Raw genomic sequence first — 20885 nt, 5'->3', positions numbered from 1 at the left:
TTGAATTCATCCGGGCAATAATCGACATCAAGGCTCCTCCAGGGACAAATAACCAACTGCTGAATAACTGCATGCAACAGGTGTTGTTGAGTCGGTGATCCGACAAGAGCAAGCTATATTACTCATTAACTCTTCATGGATAATGAGCACATTTCATATTTACGTTTCATATCTATTTTACATATACATACATAACTGCTTCATAAATATCCCCAGAGGCTCTCGACCAAGCTGAACAAAGCTACCCTGTACGCACGCAGTATCTGTGCCTCCTCCATCCGGGTACCCTGGGGCAGCTAGCTATATAGCTATCCGCATCCTCCAGTTTTCTAACCACCACATGTAATGTACTTGTTCCGGAGCAGGCCACAATGATCTAATTTCCTTGAATCCCCGTTCCCGTTCCCGTTCCCTTTCCCATATCCCATGCCTACGCCTAGGTTAATCTCTCTTAGCCAGCCAACAACCGTCAACCATCTCTAGTGTTTTTTCTTTTACCCCTCACCTCAACCTCCCTCCCTCCCTCTCCAATCCGACCTTTCACTCTCCACCCTTTTAACCCCGTGCTTCCCGCCTCTTTTCCCTTAAGGTTAAATTTCCATTCTTCTTTTCTTTTCATATGACAAACCGGTTTTTCTTTTTCTTTCTTTTTTTTTGGTAATTTTTTTTTTTTTTTTTTTTTTTTTTCACACCCGTTTTCGATTTCTGCGGTGGGCTAGTTGAGTTTAATCACCACCGCCTCAATCCGAGGGAGCCCCGGCCTCGAGTGCCCACTTTGCAGTTGCCCCTTTGCCTCCATTGCCCCCCCTTCTGCCCACTTCCATGGAGCTCTAGCAACAGAAACCAACACCGGGAACCTGCTCAGCTGAAGATCTACGGTTCAGGCAGAGCTGGATAGCTCAGGAGTCGGGGCCGGTGGTACCGCGGGAGAATATATATATATATATATTATTTTACCTTCTTTCAAATCGCTCGCTTAGCTTTTATGAAGACGCAGTGCGGATACAAGTTCATATAAGGAGTCAATAGTTGCCCTTGACTTTTCTGGGGCAATTAGCCCGGAGGATGTAACTTGTATGGATATATACCATGGGGTGTTTATTTATGGTTAGTGTGTGAGATAGAAAAAAAAATATTTATATATTATATTGTTGAACGTGTCGGACATTGACACTCTGTTGTATCAATCTATGACAGATATCACTTGTATGCAATGGATTGGAAAGTTTCTATTGCCATCAGATATTTACCTATGAGCCTTAAACAATGTGTGTTCATACAGAGAAAAAAGAAAGTATGCACACCAAACCCCGCTAAACTCCACTTCGTCTATCGCTTGCAACAATGTCGAAAAGGAGAAAAACGGCGCGAAAAAAAAAAAAAAAAAAAAAAAAAAGATGACAGAACAAGGGGAGATCCAATCCAAGAATAAGAACCATAATGTGTATAGAGTACAAAGTAATAAGATACAAAATCAAGAATGCTAAATCGTAGCCACATCGATTAAAAAACAATTACACCCGATCCCCATCACCATCACTGCCCCTGCCACCATGGCGTTGATGTTGATGCTGATGGTGATGCTCATTAACCCTCCCCGCCATCTTTTTCCCAACCTCATAGCTAGAAATCATAATTGCACAGGCAGGAGCAACCTTGAGACAGCGCGCGGACCACCCGCGGAAAAGGCCTGAGACACCTTCAGTCTTGAGGATGTGGAGGAGGAAGCGGGGGGTGGAGAATTGTTCTGGGTGGATTTGGGATGGGGTGGTGGGGGTGCAAGTGGAAGGTGAGGATGATGGGGAGGACGACGATATGAAGTTTGAGAAGGACGAGGAGGTAAAGGACTTGCTGGTGTTGCTGGCAGTGAGAGCACCGGAGGAGTTAGTGGAGGTGCTGAAGATGGATTGGGCGGGCTGAGCTCTCGACCCGAACTCATCGCCACAGTGCAGGAATACCTGCTGTCGCGTCTTGCCTACGTCGAAGGGGGTGGTGATGAGCGCTGCAAGGGCGCCGGATATGGCTCCTGCGGCAAAGCTGTCGAGGAATGTCATGGTATTTTCGTGGTGTGGGTGGACATTGCGATGACTGTGAAGTTGCTGCTGATGATGGCGATGGCCATCGGCGAGGCGCGCAGTCGGAAGAGCCATCGCCTTCAACCGCATATCCGTAAGGAAGGTCTTGACAGACTCATACCCCAACCAATACAAAGCGGAGAAAGGCACATCCCGCCACATCGTAAGAGTCAGTCCCCGCCATAGCGAGCTATACCCCAGCGTCTGAGTCATCTGATGCAGCCGTTGGAACGTGGCTTTGAAATGGTTTGTCCCCGTCCCCGACGTAGCTTGCAGCCGTGTCCTGAACATTTCAATGGGACTGATGACCGATGCAGCGGCAACACGGGCTATACCACCGGCCACTAGCGGGGCATATGTGTCATTAAAGACCTGGTTGATGGGGCTATGTTTGTCGTAGCGCAACCAGTCATAACCCGTGAAGTAGATGACGTTCGCTGGAATTGCCATTATTAGGGTGGGACTGAGGCCGCGCCAGAGCGATAAGACCCCTTCATTCCTGGCAATCTTGCGGAGCCCGTCGAGAGTGGATGTGAACCTTCTTCGTCGGGTTTCTTCTACCGCACAGCCTGCTGCGGCACTGGCAGAGGCTTGGCTACTGATTGCCGAACCATTTGCTCCCACCATGCAAAACTGTGCGTTGTTTCCGACCCAGAACACTTCTCGACAGCAGGATGTGACCCCAAGGTTTGGGGGGAGTTCCCTGAAAGCGGGAACGGAGAATACATCTCCAGAATTACGGACGACTGGAGTTTGCGATTGGAGACGAACACGGACAACGTCAAGAGGCGTCACTAGAGAAGATGTGAGTTGATAGATACTAACTTGCAGACAGTAGGTAGGGCAATATTTACCAAGTAAGGAGGTTAGGAGACTTCCCCATGTTGCCGAGATCATCTTCTGGGCCGCAGAAACATTGTTGTATTCCTGGTGAGCTCCAGAATGGCTTCCCGAGCTTCCACTGGCATCGCTGGGGCCCATCGATGCCGTCCTTTCATGGTGTAGGAACAGGTTCCTCTCTCCCAAATCACCGTGTTGCCCTTCTTTCGTATAAGTCTCTTGCAAATGTGGCCACGTTGGCGAACCCACATACGCAGACATTCAACTACGTTGCCGTGGGATATTGATATAGGTTACACCCTGATATTATCTTTCGATATCTGGGTTAGATTTGTTTTCAAATGTGCCCACCAACTACACGGCAAGAAGTTCGAGAGAAATACAGGACTGTGGAGAGCGGAGAAGCGGAGGAGGGAGGGCGGAGATGATAGAAAAGAGTGCGGACCCCAAGTTCCAAGTTCTTGATGTTCTTGGTGGACAAAGAGCTTCACGACGGGAAAAAAAAACGTTGACTGGGCAAGAAACGAGGATTCGTCGGAGAAACCTTCAACCGATAGCGCCGCGCTTTGCCGAAGCAGGCGGTGGGAGAGATGACGTAATAGATGGCGCTGGATCGATTTGGGATTAGCGCACGGGAGGAGCAACGCAACATTCGGCGATTAGTCATTCCCGAATGACTCTTCTTATTTAAACCTTCACACCAGCCGCGCAACTGAAGTGGAGCAACGAAGAAGATATATATGAACAGAGCAGGGTTTTCCACACTGAATTGCAAGATGGTTCCAATCGATATAGATGGTTGGGTTGTTTGACGTGTTTGTACGGAGATTGGGCTGAAAAATATATATTGTTTCCCATACATTGATGATCGTTGAAAAAGCCTCGGAAGGCTAATACAACACCCCGCTGCAATGGAGCCAAATGACGATGAACTGGAGTCTTTTCGCCGTCAATGGCGGGAAGAGGTCTCTGCACGGGCTAGAGCGGCTGCTTCTTTGCGGCCAAAATCTCAGCAACAGGACTCTCAGCAGCCTCCCGATGTAGATTTAAGTCATAGATTGCCCCCGCGCCATCTGGCTGCTGGCCAGGCAGAGTACGAAGAACTGGTGACAACAGGGGCACAATCTGCACCTCACGCACATGAACAGTTGGTAGACCCATTACGGACGTTACATGTCACGTCCGGCGATGACGACTCTTTCCATCGCCCGCCGGAGAGACAGCCAACCTCCGCGCTCGATCACTTTGAAGCTGCGGCGCTGAAGGAAGCCCAGGGGAGTCTTAGAACAAGTTTAGATTTGTACAGAAAAGCTTATAGGGTAAAAACTTGATTCAGCCCCTGAAATCTTATAGAAATTAGTCACTTTTCATTCATGAAGAGCTTGCTAATTTCTTTCACAGCTTGACTCCATGGTTGACCAGCTTTACCGAGCAAAGTACTGTACTCCCTCCCGGAAAATAGCTGGTATCACCCCTCCGGGCGAGCCAGCGGCAGTCCCAAACCCCCCCCGTAATTCACAGGAGGAACCCATTCTGTCTACGCCGGAGTTGATAGCTTCCTTTGCTTCCTGTCCTATCGTCGGTGCGGACCCGATGATCGAGAATACACCCCCACCACCCTGTCCCATCTCAAAAGTCCCGTCCGAAGTGCTTATAGAAATTCTCTGCCACGTGGCTCTTCTGGACCCAGCTGCCTTCAGAAGCTTGTCACTTGCTTGCAAGAGACTGGCATACCATTTTGTCTCAGAGCAGCATATATGGAAGAGACTCTGTCAGGGTTCCGAGTTTGGCTTCGGGGCGATGCACTATGACTTCTCATGTGATGTGCGATGGCGCCGGATACATTCATTTTCGCCGAAGTTTACGCTTTTCCCCTTTGATCAGGCCCTTTGCGTGATTCCAAAACCCTTTTTATCCTGGAGTCAGGTATTCCAGACCTTTCCACGGATCAGATTTACTGGGATATACATCAGCACAGTAAACTACACACGCCCAGGTGCCAATTCTACACTGCAAAATATCTCCTGGAATACTCCGATTCATATCGTGACTTACTATAGATATCTGCGCTTCTACCCCGACGGAAGCGTAGTTTCACTTCTGACAACTACCGAACCCATCGATGTCGTCCCACATATGAGCAAAGAGAACCTCGAAACCCTCTTTGTTGGAACGAACGCCCACCGTCGACACCAGCATAGCGCTTCAGACAAGGCTTCAGCGGGAGCTCCTCTTGCCAACCCAATCCCCCAAGTCGCCGCTGCCGCACTGAAAAGCTGTCTCCGTGGCCGATGGCACCTTAATAACCCTTACCCGCCGCCGCTTGTGCCTGAGCTTCCTGAAGTGTCGACTGGCCCTTCAGCTACAACAACGCAAGCAGCCCCTGCAAACCCCACTCCACCGCCCAGCAGGTTTATATCAGCATCCACCACAACCTCCGCAGCTGGCAGCAGTAATGTAATGCCGGACCCCCGCGACCTGTTCATCGAAACCGAAGGTGTAGACCCTAAATATACCTATACAATGCATCTGGCACTGCGATCGACTGCTGGTGGTCGCGCGGTGGGTGGGAATGCGCCATTACCGTCAAACCCATCGAAAAATACGAAGCTGGTGTGGAAGGGATTTTGGAGCTATAATCGACTCACGGACGATTGGGCTGAGTTTGGGTTACGGAATGATAAGGCTTTTGTGTTTAGAAGGGTTAAGGGGTGGGGAATGGAATAGATGTTGTTATCTTAGCGCTTGATTGTTTGCATGTCATGATTTATGGTTTTTATTTATTTTTTCACCCCTGTTTTATCTAATGATAATGAATTGGTTGAACGGTTTCTGTTTTCTTTTTCTTTTCCCTTCGGGAAGAATGGCTTCGACGTTTTACCTTTTGGAGCTGTGCGTTCCGTCCCGGGAAACTGATCGTGTCATGACGAACATATACATTTCTATATTTAGATATCTCTAGTGGAGATTACTGCAAAAGATAGACATGGAACACGACATATGCATATATATACAAGGGGTGTGGAAACGGCCAGGTCAAACAAGAAGCTGAAGGGGGTATCATGTTTCTATAGTAATCTGCGATACAATAGCTAGCTTAATTTTGCAGACACGATGAATAGGGGTTGAACAATATTAGGACATTTCAAAGTGCCGCATTTTTTTTAAAGAAAAGAGGGAGACAGAGATATACACCCACGCTATGCGATAGAATGATAGAAGAGGCGTTGACCATATGGCTCCACCAAAACTGCCCGTCTGGCGTCATAATAAATCAAATAACATACCAAAGATTTACGCAACGATCTTATAACTGCCCCCACTAACAACCTCCAACTTTCCCTTCGAAACCATCTGGCTCAAAAACGCTCTCAGCTCCTCACTACTGAAGGGGAACCCACCAGGCACTACTATCTTCAGCATCATGATGATACGCTGCAAAGGCATCGCCCCCTGGTTCGTCAACATCCCCACGATGAATTGCCAGTAGAGATCCATCTTAGCCATTGCTGCAGCGTCCGCTGATTCTTTTGTCGCTGCCGCAGCGACTGCAGCTGCGGAGGATATATTTGGAGGACCGGCAGCACTGAGTAGAAGTGTCCCTGAAGATGGGCCAGTGATGGTTGCATCGCCATCTGTCCGGGAAGGGCCATTTTCGTCCTCTTCGTCTGGTATTGTTTCGAGAACGCGGAAGGTGTCTGGATGCGGTTCGGTAAGAATACGTTTGCTGACCCAGAAGAGACAGGCGCTGTGGACGAGTGAAGGGGCCATTTCCAGTTGCTGAGAGAGCTCGGGGACGGTTTTGGTTACTGGGGTGATTGGGCCGGTTGGGGAAGGCGAAGAGTGGGGTGATTGAAAGGCATATATTACGGCAGCTTGCCAGGTAGTGACTTCGGCTGTGAATACGCGGTCTTCGAGGTCGAGCTCGACAGTAACATGTCCTAGGCCGTTGAGCCAGGTCAGCTTGCGAGATTGCTTTAGTGACTCGAATCCCGCGGAGTATTTTGCCTGCAACGAGGCGATCTCTGGAGGAACTTTGAATTGGGGATTTTGGAGGGTGGGCCAGAAAAGGCGGGAGAGAATCTTAGCGTGCAGTTCCGGCATGCTGTCAATTGATTGTGGGGGATTTCCTTTGTTTTCAAGCTTCTGCTCTGCACGGATGGCAGAATCGACTCGTTCTGAGCTTTGAACGTCATTGAGCATGACCTGACAGGCTTGAAGAGCTGAGTCACCAAATCGAAGCTTCAACAATTCCAGCAAGGATACTTCTAGATCATAATTTTCACTATTTTTAAGTAGGCGCTCTCCAAGCACTTTCTGGAGTTCTTTTACAAAGGCGTCTTTTGTTTCAAAAGAGGCTTATTAGACTGCCAATGACGTCGGAGTTCTTGGACTTCTTGTAGTCCACAGCAACGTCGACTGGATCGGGCATCCAGTTCATGTCATCCCAGCCCAGCTCGCCAGCATCATCCTGAAGCAAGAGCTCATGTGCCTTTGACAGCTCGATTGCCAATTCAACGAGTGTATCGGGATTTGACGTGATGGGTTGTCCATTCGCATCCACTGTGTCAGCTAATAGGCCGCCCACAATAACTTTAACTGTGTCTTCCCGATCTCTTAGATATCTTCGAATTGGGCGAGCAACGTGATTGAGAAGCACCCCTCGAGGATCTAACTGAGTAAAAGCGCGGATGATGGATATATATATTTGAAGTATCTCGACGGTTGACGCGCCTGGGTGAAGAAGCCGCTGCATCAACATTGTTACAAAGGAACTGACGAGATATAGACGGGTTGCAGGATTAGTAATGTAGTGTTTTAAGTCCTCGATTGCACCGCTGCTAGAATCCCACTCAATAATGACATCGAATAGCTCACTGATCCGAAGGGCGCCTAGTCGCGCAATTCCCATTTCTTGCCACCTTTCAACATCGTTTAGTGTGACATCTAAACGATCTTCAGAAACCTCTGCAGCATCATTACTTTTGAAAATATGCAGGACCCGTACAACTAATCGGGCAAAAACATTTTCCGTCCACTGTCGCAGATGCTCTTTGACATGGGAAGGAGATTTCCATTGACCCGCGTAAACACAGGTAACGAACTCGGTCAACATGTTATTCATGACCCCAGCAAATATCTTTTGAGCTTTATTGCCTCCAAGTCCAACTTCTTGGAGTCCTTCTAGAAGGTGCAGTAACTGATTCCGGGTTCGCACGACTTCCTCATGTTCCCCAGTAATCATTTGTAGTCTCCGTTCTGGCGATGGCTCGTTTCTCCAAAGTCTATATGAGGTGGTGTAATTCTGGTCAAGTTCCATGCCGTCACCGCGAGCAATGTCATTTTCGGGGAAAGACTCATCTTCCTCGTTATGAACACCCAGAATAACTAAGCTCTGCCTGGCAAGCTCCTCAGAGAGCAGAAAAGAAATATCTGCTGCAGGGAGCGCATATGTGACAATAGTATGAAAGTTTCGTTGCAGTCGGGTGAAAGTTTCCCCTTGCCTTGTAGAGTCTATCAACGGAGAGATATATAGAAGAAAAGGCGTGAAGTAGATTCTTTGGATTAATCGTAGATACTGAACCAATTTCAATAGGGTATCAGGTTGGTTTCTAACCCTCAATTTCTGAATTGAGAAGAAAAGTTCCAATAACATAAGCCCATGTTTATATATACGAGGTCTGACTTGAGATAGGAAGAGGAACAGCATGGGTTTGGAGGTTGGAGAGGCGGGTGGGGGTGGTATACGAACCTGAACAAGAAAATCTCGAAAATTTGCTAAAAAGTGTCTCCGCATCTCACCCTTATACCATTCCCCCAAGTCATCGTCTTTTGATCCCTCTCGCAAGGCTTTACCAGGAGATGAATCCGCCCACACATAGAACAGACTGTCAGATATTTCTTGGGAAGGACGGTCTTTCGCCCATCGCCTTAACAATGCCTCCTCATTCCTCTCGTCATTATCTTCATATTCATCATTTATAAAACCCTCATTTGGAATTGAGAGAAACGTTGTCGTGGTGTGCCACGATCGATCCCACGTAACTTGCTCGGGGACATTTTCTGGCTCGATTGAGCGAAGTGGGGTTTTTGCCTGCTGTTGAGAGCTGCTAAAGGACTCAACTTGTGTAAATCTTTGGACTGGACTCGAGGCGGGAGTAGGAGATACGTTGCTCAATGGAGCCGGGGGAAATACAGAGTCGAAAACTCGTTTGTGACCAATTGATTGTGGGTTGCTTTGGAACATGGCGTTATGAATGTTTACTGGGTGTGGTTGGCGTGTTTTTAGGATTTGACGGATTCCCGTGAGAGAAGACTAATATCTCCTGCCTGATTAGAGAAGTTGAGCATTGGGAGTTAAAAAAAGACACGACGATATTGGTACCAGGATGGGCACCCCATGTTCTGTCGTCAACTCGCTTTGTGTATGGAGTTGGTTTGATAGGAAGGGAGAGCGCTTTAAGCCGTTTGACGCGTGATCACGTGCTATACATATTCTACCCCGGGCAATGAATCTTTGAAGTTTATATTGCAAATTGCTAACGCAATGATTATCGCAAAACATTTCCTTTTTGCTTCCAGTGATATCCTAGGCTGGTATTAATGCTAGGGAAATTTATTTGATGCTAACAAACAGCATTTTCTGTAGGCTGGTATAAAGCCAGATGGAAAATAGCTGGAAGGGGCTCGTATCTACAGTAAATAATCAACGGGTATCAAACAAAAGACTTTCTTTCTTTGATGAACTTGGGTATCTGTCACACCATTGTTCGACTTCTACCGTACGACAATTCCGAGCTCATGCAAAGGAACCGGCGTCGATAACCAATCGCAAGCAAATCGCAGCAATCATATAAAGAGAGATTCGCTAAGTAAAGAAACAGCAATTGAATTAGATTGCATCAGGAAACTGAAATGGAAAATCTGTGTAACGTAAATAGATCCTCGAGGCAGGTATAACTGTAGTTCGGAAGTTCGTAGTCGCCGCATTCATATGCTATAGATATAAATATATATGTGTATGCGAATATGGTGTGTGGTTTTGGTAGTCATGAACATAAACCAAGCTGACTTTCCAAACTGTCGATGCGTATGTGGCTTCTTGTAGTCTATCTTTATCTCTCCTTTTCATCAACCTTTTCCCATTCACTGTCCGTGCTCACATAGCCGGAGCTATCATGTATGCTTCGCCGTTTCCTTATGTCTTCCGTTTCATTTGGAGCGCGAGACGTCCCTGGGATTCGGGCTGGGGGTGGTCCCATTGAGCTGGAGGAGGAGATAGCTGTCGTTGATGTGGGCTCTCCATCGGCAAGGCTTTCAGTTTCAGTTTCGCTTTCCGTGTCAATCGCCCCGGGCGGACGACTTGGAGTCCCCTTCTGGATTTGTTGGGGTCGCGCAGTGTTCGTGGGTTCCGCTTGTGATCGGGAAAGCTCCACCTCCTTTACAAACCAATTTATTCCCAACCACAAACAACCACATAGAATCGAAAGAATCACAAAATGGATATTGAAAGTTGCGAGAAGGAGAGCAAATAGGAGGATTTGAAGCGCAGCGAAGGTAGCATTTGTCGCGAGCAGGAGGGTCGGGGTTACACCAGAAACAAATATGCTAGACCAGAGGTCCTCGATGAAGGAGGCCATCTGTACAGTTATTGTGTATATTGCTGGTGTTTTCTTTTCTTGTCTCTTTGTTGAGCAATGGTGGACCAGCCGAGCAGAGAGGGAAACGGTAACAGAATGATATCGAAGGAAAAGGACAGATAGTAGAATTAGAAACAGAAGGGAGAAAAGGTATATCTTTAGGATGACTGTTGGTTTATTTTTGCAACGTTTATATGCTGGTGCCTTAAAGGGGAGTGTTGCCGCCAGATGGAGGGGCTGGCTCTGGGGGAATAGCGAACGCGCAAATCAAATCAGATCAAAGTTTTTGGCGACCAAACGGCTTAGAGGGTGTGGTTTCTGATTTTGGCTTCGAAAAGGCTCATTCCAACACAGTATAACGCTCCAAGAAGGGATACCCGCCCCAATTGATGCTGCTGGAGAACTATCTCTTTTAATGGTGATTGATGATGGATATTGACCACCTGATAGCCGCCAGACGCGCATCATTGTTAATCCGACACGCCAGATCACCAACCGGATGCAGATGTTGATCCGCTCCGGCCATCAAATCCTCAACCTTTTCGACCTCAACATTTTCTTACTTTCCGACTCTCTCCAGAACAAAAGCATGCGCCTGCATTGGGCTCTACATGTTATGATGACCCAGTTGCCGCCAGTCTCTTAGGCCTTTTATCCTCTGGACACAGGGTTTTCAGCTTTCTGGCATGTATTCGGTAACTTTCTCAAATGCCTATGAACCTCCGATGACCGAAGTCACAGAACTGGACACGTTTTCCTGGCAGTTGGTGACCTTGCGGAATATATGAACTTGGTCTTTGAGGCATTGAAATTACATTGTATTTTCCATTCGATCTCATATCTTTTGTATCCAAAGCCTTCACGCGACTTTTGGCCGGAGCTTCAGGATTTATTCTTGGACAGTCATCTGTCTTTGTCCTCTATCCGCTAGCAACCACATATCCGTTTATAAATCTCATAGTGGGGGGCCTGGGAGCCGGGATACCCCGTCCAACATTTCTTGCTTGATGATTCACATGTGCAGAAAGTCCTAGGTTCGATAATGTGGTGTTCTCATTTTTGAAAATCTCATTGTCCAGACCTATAGCACCAGTCTAGAGGAGTTCAACGGACCGGGTGCCAGTGCGCACCATGGGTATCCGCTTTACCATTTTTATTGTGGGGGGATGTGGCGGAGGACAGGCAACGCTTACAGTCCCCCATTGTTGCATTCTTCGACCAAAAATCAGGTGTAAGAGTTGGATTGCATCATGCTGCATAATTCAGTGGATTCAGTTAAAAATTTCCCGACAATTTCCTCCTTGATTTTCTGAAGGACAGGTGATGCAAATAACACCGGCTGTTTGAAAATATCGATCTGAGGAGTAGCGAAGATGAAGAGTTAATAAAGAAATTCCGTCACGGGTTTTCCTAAGGAGGTTACCCAGCCTCTTCGTATCGCGGAATCACTGTGAACCTGGGGTATTCGCCTTCCGATACACTCCGGCTCATCACTGGTGCTGATAGAGGCCGTTTTAGCTGGAAAGCTCTCTAGTGGTCACCAAGCAATGTCTCCAAGGTTGGTTTCCAGTTGCAGTTGTGTTATCCGACCCGCTATGTGGTACATCAACAGCAGTTGATGGGAATCTTTACCACAGGAACTGGTAGGCTTCCGAATCTTACACTCAGGTCGGCGAGGTCGCTACACAATTTGATGCGATAAATTCACGGGGTCTAATAATAGTGCCTACTGAGATACCTGGGAACTTACTTGAGCTAAATATGGAGTATTCATCATCGCGAGCATCTAGCACTGCTGCCAGCCACTAGTGTCAACCTACTTTGAGCGAAGGAGCCAGATCCATGCGTATTGCTCGTCTGGACTCAGCCACTGAATTTTCAAATTCCCTCGGTAAGAGCTTGTCCAAAGAACTTAATGCGGTCCCATTCCGTTTCATTCGGCCAAGGATAATTCACTGCTAAATTTGAGGTGCACGATTGTCAAAGGTATATCGATTTCCTTTGGATCAGCAGTTGATATTTGCTTTTAAGGTATTTCATAATCCGTCGTTTTTGTTATTCACCTGAATTGGTTGGGGATGAAATGAAAGGCATTTTATTTCCTGATGCCACAAGTACTTCCCAACAGAGCTTTTTAATAAGCAAGCCTGAATAAATTTTAAAACCCTCGCGGATTTAGAAATGTTTGGAACGTATTGGGAGCAGTGTGCTATTCCATTCAATCCTTCTGAAAGCCACAAGGGAAAGGAGAAGCAGAGTTGAAATCTCCAGCAGCCCTTGAATTATTTGTGCCAATTTCCCAAAAATTTGCTCCCTTGGCTATCCATGCAAATCGTGCTTTGCTCAGATTGACAACATCCCTAGCCTGGTTGGTTTATGGAGAGGTGGCCCCATTAATAAGCTGAACGTTACCAGCTAGATAGGTGCGTATGGGCAAATGTGCTAGGATATTTGTTTTCTGAAGGCTTAAAGGTTGCTTCGAAAGAGGTTGAAAATATTCGGGAATATACTCGACCGTCCATGAAAGCCACTACTATTGGAGATAAATAAGGGAGCAATTGATCTCAGGAAAGAGGGATTTTTTCCGTCGGAATTCAAGGCCGGCCCCGTGTCCTCATTGTTGGTCAGGGCGATGGTCAGAGTAATTCCAGAGGGGAGACCATCTGCAACTTGAATGTGTTTCAGCATTCGAATCAATAACTTTTGATATCGGGTTGAGATCCACGCTCACAGAACCATCTCGGGCTGGGTTCAGTGTTGGGACACAAACGCTGGCACTCTTTTAGTTTTCTAGGACTGGGCTGATGGCGAATATGCTCCCAACTACTCGTCTCTACATATCTGTTATCGATAAGATCCTGTCTTCGATGCCGGTTGAAATGGAAACAGTTCAAAACGGTTTTGGTGGTTTTTCCGAACTGCATGGGGATCTAGGGAGGTCTCATATCCTTTAACTTCTCAAATTAGCTGCAAGTCCTTTTCTACTACTTCGCGATCCCATAGCACTGGCCTTAGGCGAATAAAGACTGGAAATAAACTTCAACTACTGCACGATATTCCAGTAATTTGTTGGAAACAGAAGAGCAAAATCAGCGCAGATAAATGATTCACCGCAATGCAGTCATTTACCCAAGCCTCCCTCCTCGTCAAAGGTGTACCGGAGTTTCCGGATACACCCAGGAACACTGATACTTTCATATGTATTTTTATAATTATTCGTAATCATGGCTGAGCATATGAATTCATGTAGCTGAAGTTGACTGACAGGCAGGCATCTTCAGTTTCACGCTTCATTTAGTTCCTTTACCCTGTCCTTGTGTTGGAGGAGGCGACTGGATCCATAGAAATTGTCATTTGCGACAATACCACTCACGAACTGGCGAAGGCGGTGACAACTCATTTGAGTCGACACGCAGAGGGAAGAGGAATACATAAAATTGTGATTCGTTTAATACGCCAAGTGAGTCGTGTCGCATAGTTTCTCCCTTTGAGAAGATATGAGTAGACGTGTTGGGTTTAAATAAAGTGCTTAGCTTCGATCTGAGGCTAACGAGGATATGTCAGAGCGTTAAATAAGGTGTTATTCTTCTAATTGCTGATTGGCTGCCTTTAGCATCTTTGAACCGACGGCGACATCATTTACTTTGGGTAACTGAATCTATTATTCATTCGCTCAATAATAACATATTATGTGCAGTCGTTTTTATAAAACCTTGAAAAATATCCAAATTATAACTTTCGCGTTGTTTTTTTAAGTTTTGATCTCCCCGTAGTCGGTGGGTTAGACATATTCCATTTCAGTCATTCTACAAAACTATGTTGTCGAAATGCTCCCGATGCCAAGATGAGGATCTGGCCAACATCCCGATGTAGTGAGGTCGCTCTTAACCGATCATCGGTAAAGGGCGATGACGAATAGCAAAAACCCCAGCTCTATAGCCGGATACAGAGCACGAAACCTTTCAAAAGTTCCCGTCATTTCCTGCATAGGTAATTCTACAAGGCCTTTAAGGCGAGTTTTGAATTCCTGCTGGGTGTGCATTGCTCAAGGTACGGGCCAATCCAACACTAGTGAGACATAGAGAAATACGTCGTTTGTAATAGAAACAATTTTGTACGGAGGAGTATGAAGGCATAAACGTGATACTGACTTATTTATGAAATAGGGGGCTATTTTAATACCGGTTGATTGCTATTGGTTCGTACCTAGCCCCGGCGTCTGCTATGAAAATGCGTTACCGATAACCTATCTGCTGTGGAAGAAATCGTCAGCGAATTGCTTCAAGAGTTCATTTTCTTCCATGGCGACAAAGTCTCTGAAGGGTGTTTGTGTTTTACATGAGTCTGCTCAGGGACGTTCATAGTACCATGTTGATATCAAATTTGTTCTGTTGCTCAGTTCTCCGTGGTTATATACTCGGTATCGTGGTGTGTTGTTCAGGGATGGGGGCTTGAGAAATGGCAGGTTACATTGTTGATTAGTATTCACATGATCTGGCGGCTTGGCTGCAGAAGTCAGGGATATCTGGCGAAACTTAAGTTCATCATCTCGACCAACTGCAGGCCACAAATATGACCATAGACAGTTGGAGAATCCACCATTTGTGGACAATGCCATCCAAAACCTTGGAATGTACCTAGGTAGCCTGGAGAGTGAGCGTGACTATCGGTAACCCGTCGTCCTCAGTGCTGGCCAAGAGCTATCCTTGCTCATTCGTTTCAAGCATCGTCACCTTTAGCTGACGCAAATGACAACAATGCCATTTTGAGAAGCAGACTGCTGTTACTGAGAGCCGGGCTGTTGGCGCTAGAACAAACAGCCGGGGCTTTATTATCATCTGTTAGGAGGCGCGCCGTTTTTAACTGGACAAGGGAGAGTGCTATGGAATATTGTGAACACTTCCTGCCATTGGAAGTCTAGGTTGAGGTAGAGGGCGGGGAGACATGTGAGCTCGGGCTAGTAGGGGGACGCTGCCAGCATGAATTTTAAGTAGGAGGATAGCCAACATGGTCATGGCTGAGTGAATCCACGTATACCAGCGTTGCTGGGACTGAATGGATGATACGGAGTGGCGACATCAGACCCAAAGGACCGTCACCTTCAGTCGTTGAGTCAGCTTCGGATCGGCCCTGGGGACGGGATCTGTTGTCTGATCCAATATAACCTTCGATGAAGTAATTATTATTTCCCTGCGATGGTAGCCTCTTTCTTGGACACATCGGAAGTTCAGTACATGTTCATGCATACATACATACATCACGGGCGGGTGGGTAGAAAACACATTATTTTCGTGATTTCCTTTGTTTTAACATTCAGCCAGGGGTTGGCTACTACTACTCAGAAGCGAAGAAACTCTCTGCATAAAACAGAGGCCTCTTTTTATCTCATGGTTTTGGGCCTGAGTTCACCAATGAAGGTTCTAGCGCCTTGAGGTTATCTGCAGCGCTTCCCCCCCCCCCCCCCCCCCCCCCCCCCTCCTCCTTGCACAAATACACCTGTCTGGCTTGGCACTAATTAGGGAAAAGTTTAGGGGGCATTACCTGCTCGTACACACTCCGTACATACATACATACCTGGACCATTTATTATTCACAATAAAATACACACGCCTTGTATCCCTGGCCCCCCCCCAGAATAATTAAAGCGTTTCGAAATTCTCCCTCCCCTCGAGGCCTGGGACAATGATGGTGTCTTGCCTCTTCAAACAGTTCCAACTACGATTCAGCCTTGGCTGTGGTTCCGTTCCAGGTTTGCAGCCCGCAATTTAGGGACCCTCGCGAATCGCAGAACGAGACGCTCTCTTCAGCGAGATCCCCACCCGAGTTTTTCTGGCCCTAAAGAAGCGCCAAATATGCCTGTGGGCCTTACGAATTCAGACCGCCCTCTTATGGAACGTACAGCTAGCCGCGCAATTAGAGTACTCTCGCCGGTGCTCAATCCGAAATCGAATTACACTGCTCTTGATGGTTTACTGAATGCCAATTGATGCCCCGGAGACTATGTTTGTTGGTTATCTCTCATGTAGTATGCATCGGCGTATAGAGAAAGATGAGAATAGGTAACTCAAACATGCTTCCTGAGAAGAAGTTGCATCCAGGCTGCTGCACTTTTCTTTGGTGGAGATCTCCAATGGGTTGTCCCAGTGAGCAGTACTATTTCTAATCTCAAAGAGAACAATGCAGAATCAAATTATTTAACATCCCAAATTTTCTGAGCATGTGCCAGAGACTGGGATAAACATAACAAGCTCTTTAGGGCTGACTTCTCATTTGTCATCTCGCCATGCCAAAGCCTGATGGCAGCTCTGCCTCAATAATATGGATACTTCGAAATCGGACTACAAGGTAGACTGGTGTGGATGGGGCACCGATGAAATGGCTGCGGGATCTGGCCGGGGATCTCTTCTTAAAATGGTATGGGGTCTGGCAGCTCTTCCTTTTATTAATACTACTCTCCCCTCATTTTACGCCTTTTTCTTGAGCTTCGTCTTCATTTCTCTCTTCATGTTGCTCTCATAATTCCTGTTAAGGGACATTGAAAGTGACTTTGTGTCTATTGTAAAGTGGGATCGTCGTTCTATTTGCCCATTTAATAGCCGAAAAAACGCATCATTTACAAAATCTATTTTTCATTTGGACTGCGCTATTTTGGCTCAACACATGTATGCATTCCACTACAACTCTTACTCTTTCACTCTTCGACCGACAGAGCGCCAATCTTTTTAACTACAGCATGTCACAACAGAGGCGTCAACAGTCAAGAAGCTCATCTGGTCATAGATCTAGGAGTGCTCAAAGTGACCAACAAGCGGCTAGTACCGCGGCGCAGCTTGAAGCCCTGAATATTTCGTCCCATACCCCGCCTCCGTCGATCACCGTCCAACGGACGCCGGAGTACACTCCATCCAACCTAAGTAGTTTCGTTACAAATGTACGGGTTCCAGTTACTCGAGAACAGCAAGACTGGACGTCGCTCCAGATGACGGCTACAGTTGATCCAAATACCTCGTCACTACCATTTGGTACTGATGTGTCCAACCATGCATTATCTTACAGTTCCTTTCCTGTGAGACAAGAGCAACTTTCTTCCGTACATATGAGGTTGGTTGAAGCAGAATAGCCGGTGGCCCCGATAAAAGCAAAACCGATATATTGCGAAGCTTACTATTCTCTTGGGATGAACAGAGGTGCCTTTGATTACACCATTTCCCCGCATTCATCAAATTTTGCGCAGCAGAATTATTATTACACAGGACCTTCCCAGCAACTGCCAGGTAATTACACACGAACTGAATCTCTCCTCTCTTATCTCATAGTAACAGTGTTAAAAGATTACGGAACGAGGAATGCATCCTCAATGTCGCAAGGATTTCAAGGAAATTTCGACAGTCGAATCTCCTCACAGCAGGGGGCTATTCTTCCAGATGGCTCCATAAATATGCTTCCACCAGACAGACATCAGTATTCACTTCAATCACCTGAAATACCTTTAGCGGGACAGCATAAAAACAGAACATCGAGTACACCCATAGGGCAGGAAGCACAGGGGCAGGTTTCAAGTCCAAGAAGTAGACAGGATGAATACCTACAGCCCGCCGCATTTGCGTCACATTCCGCGGCAGAAGCATATCCAAATATATCTCCAAGCACATCATCGCTCACGCTGGACTATGTGAATCATTCGCCATCAAACGTCGCCGGCCATACTCTTTCCACCTCGTAAGGCTCCATCATCTGAAATATGGAATGAACAAGAATGGACTAACAATCTCTACTTCCACAGCCATTCTCTCTACGATCCATTACATCCATATCAAAGGTGAGATAAAATGGCCTCATATGTATCCATTGCCGATTGCATTATCACTTACATCTTATTTCCCTAGCTCCCGACAATACCCCTTTTCCCCCATTTTAGATTCCGGGATTCCAGCTCCTGCAGCTCAGGTTGATGGCCATTGTACTCCGTATAGTGTGTCACCGACCCCAGAAGACCAAGTACGAGTTGTGAATTCTCGCGCGAAACCCCAATGTTGGGATCATGGATGCAATGGTCGTGAATTTTCGACATTTAGCAATCTTCTACGTCACCAACGCGAGAAAGCAGGTACCGCTACCAAATCAGAGTGCCCACATTGCGGAACGGTCTTCACCCGGACGACTGCGCGGAATGGACATTTAGCACAGGGCAAATGTAAGGCGAAACGAGAAGTTGAGAAACAGCAACAGCAGGAATAAACTGTGGGGGCACTGGAGAGACTGGCTGATTGATTCACCTCCATTTTTTTAAATACATCCAGGCAATAGAGCTACGATTTCCCTTTCTATTCGTTGTGAATATTTTTTTTTTAACTTACATTTGATTTCTCATTTCATCATCCGCTACGATTTACTCGTATGCTGCTGCGAAAGAAAATTTCTATGTACCTCTTTGCAGTAGCCTCTCTGCATTTTCTTTTTTGCGCGCGAACGAATGATGATCTCGAAGTCTAAGCAATAAATATGAACACGTCCTGTCTCTTCTTTCATCCTCCAGGAGACAAAATGAAATAAAATGGAAAGGAAATAGAGATATTTCTTTTTTTCATCTCTCTTCATATCTAACCCACATGGGCCCCGAAATCTTAGTGATCTCCCCTCTTCAGCATTTGACATGGCAGATCCAGCTTCAAATTAATAAAAGAAGAATTCCGCCCTCAGACACGATCGAAAAGGAGTAAAAGGAAACGCAAGCAACACCGCTTTCCTGACCCTTGGCTTTGGCTCTCTGCCTTCCAACGGTGGAACGTGATGTTTGGATAATCGACCGTCCGGGCATACAGACATGTATGGGGTTTCCTGAGTTGATATATGCTGAATGGTTTCTGGTTCCTGGGAATGCGCGTCAATGATCAAGAAGAATGGATAGATAGTATTGCTTTTCTTTTTTCCTTTTTCGTTTTCTTTCTTCTTCTTTCTTCCTTTTTTTTGTTTTTTTCCAATAGCTCTCTCGTTTTTCTTTCGTTTTTCTTTTTCTTCTTCTTCATTTTTCTCTCTTAACACTCTATCTTTAGAATGATCGACAAATTTTTCCTACTTGGGCTGTAGGAAAGTTCTTAGCTGGAGACATTCTCGACTTGCATTATAACATGGCATGTGGCTTATTTCAGCCTTAACCTTCTTCCAATGCTTTCATTCTCTGGTTCAATGGCTATCTCTTTTCTTTTCTTTGCTTCTTGGAGATATCTTGGTATTATCGACATGCAAGAGCATATAACTCTAACCGACTTCCCGACCCTGAACAAAATTCTCTGCGAACGATGCTGAGAAGCAGTCAAGGTTGGTCCCGGTCACCTAAAGTGTGGCATGAGGGCACGTAAAACAGCGAAATATCATATGCCAAAGTTCCAAAATAACTATGGGTATTTCAAGTGGATGGATGCATGGATGTCGGAGCTGTGCGCGCACGCCCAAATTCAGGCGGCGCGGCCAGGCCAGGCCCAACAAGAAATGCTCTGATAACAAGAGAAATTAGACGTCAGGAAATGGCACCCAATGACGGATGAATTAGTGCTGTTATACCCACTCTCCGCATCTGGAGGCGAGGGCGCAAATTACCGGGTACTTTTTCTTCCGCTCACGTCCTGGGTGGTCATTGGTTCAATGTTTCCTGTAGTAGGGCTCATCAATGCCGCTAACGATGTCTCGCTTTCAAACCCCGGGTTAATAATCGTAATTTATTCCCAGAAGTGGTCAATGATTACGGAGTATTATTATTCTCAAGACTGCGATGCACTGTGCTGATATTTTGGGGGTCGGTTTCAACTTCAGCTTAGCTTTCCCAGGCTGCGGATCTATGTTGGGGCTCTCGATCCAGAAATATGGTTGGCTGTTGTTGATATAGAGTTTTACGGTTCAATAGTTCATGCACAAAACCATTCTTTTTTTGTTTTCAGTAACTTTTTGAAGAAATTCTGCAGCCGGGGATAAGATATATATAAAAAAAAAAAAAAAAAAGAAAAAAGAAAAACCACAGTATGAACCTTTTGGAGGAGAAAAAAAAAAAAAGGAAAAAAGAAAAAAAACCCAATACTGCGGCCATTTCTCAACGTACATGGATGATGACCATGTAATATTTCAGCAGTCTGTGGCACTTCGTCGAACACACACGGGGATTGTATGTAGTTAAAAGAACAATCGTTCATTGCCGGAGCTTTAAATTCGTCCATCTCCACATGGACATCACAATATCTTGATGGGGCTGGAGAGCCATGTGAGCAGTGGAAACCTGCTAGGTCTGTCTATTTGGCAATCCTGTTCCCGGATTGATGCTCATGGATGGAGCCCTTTG

The 20885-nt window shown here is 46.3% G+C and overlaps 4 protein-coding genes across 4 annotated transcripts; 2 read left to right on the top strand and 2 right to left on the bottom strand.

The window, feature by feature from the left end:
* Positions 1 to 1514: 1514 nt before the first annotated feature.
* PAAG_01069 (hypothetical protein) lies at positions 1515 to 3176 on the bottom strand (the record flags this gene model as incomplete). Its single annotated transcript, XM_002797164.2, has 2 exons — positions 1515 to 2869; positions 2930 to 3176. 2 exons carry the CDS (start codon positions 3174 to 3176, stop codon positions 1515 to 1517), a joined length of 1602 nt encoding a protein of 533 aa, XP_002797210.1.
* A 650-nt stretch (positions 3177 to 3826) lies between these two features.
* On the top strand, positions 3827 to 5642 carry PAAG_01068 (hypothetical protein; the record flags this gene model as incomplete). The annotated part of the gene is made up of 2 exons (XM_002797163.2): positions 3827 to 4234; positions 4317 to 5642. 2 exons carry the CDS (start codon positions 3827 to 3829, stop codon positions 5640 to 5642), a joined length of 1734 nt encoding a protein of 577 aa, XP_002797209.1.
* A 567-nt stretch (positions 5643 to 6209) lies between these two features.
* On the bottom strand, positions 6210 to 10555 carry PAAG_11201 (hypothetical protein; the record flags this gene model as incomplete). Its single annotated transcript, XM_015846893.1, has 5 exons — positions 6210 to 7255; positions 7284 to 8541; positions 8668 to 9151; positions 9551 to 9558; positions 10052 to 10555. The coding sequence occupies 5 exons, from the start codon at positions 10553 to 10555 to the stop codon at positions 6210 to 6212; spliced, it is 3300 nt and encodes a 1099-aa protein (XP_015703500.1).
* A 6318-nt stretch (positions 10556 to 16873) lies between these two features.
* PAAG_01064 (hypothetical protein) lies at positions 16874 to 18793 on the top strand (the record flags this gene model as incomplete). Its single annotated transcript, XM_015844231.1, has 6 exons — positions 16874 to 16969; positions 17265 to 17656; positions 17741 to 17829; positions 17887 to 18274; positions 18339 to 18374; positions 18442 to 18793. 6 exons carry the CDS (start codon positions 16874 to 16876, stop codon positions 18791 to 18793), a joined length of 1353 nt encoding a protein of 450 aa, XP_015701012.1.
* Between the last annotated feature and the right edge of the window lie 2092 nt (positions 18794 to 20885).

Source organism: Paracoccidioides lutzii (genome assembly GCF_000150705.2).
Source record: "Paracoccidioides lutzii Pb01 unplaced genomic scaffold supercont2.2, whole genome shotgun sequence".
Taxonomy (NCBI): Eukaryota; Fungi; Ascomycota; class Eurotiomycetes; order Onygenales; family Ajellomycetaceae; genus Paracoccidioides; species Paracoccidioides lutzii.
Note: the sequence above shows the minus strand (reverse complement) of the source record. Positions and strands in the feature narration are given on the sequence as shown.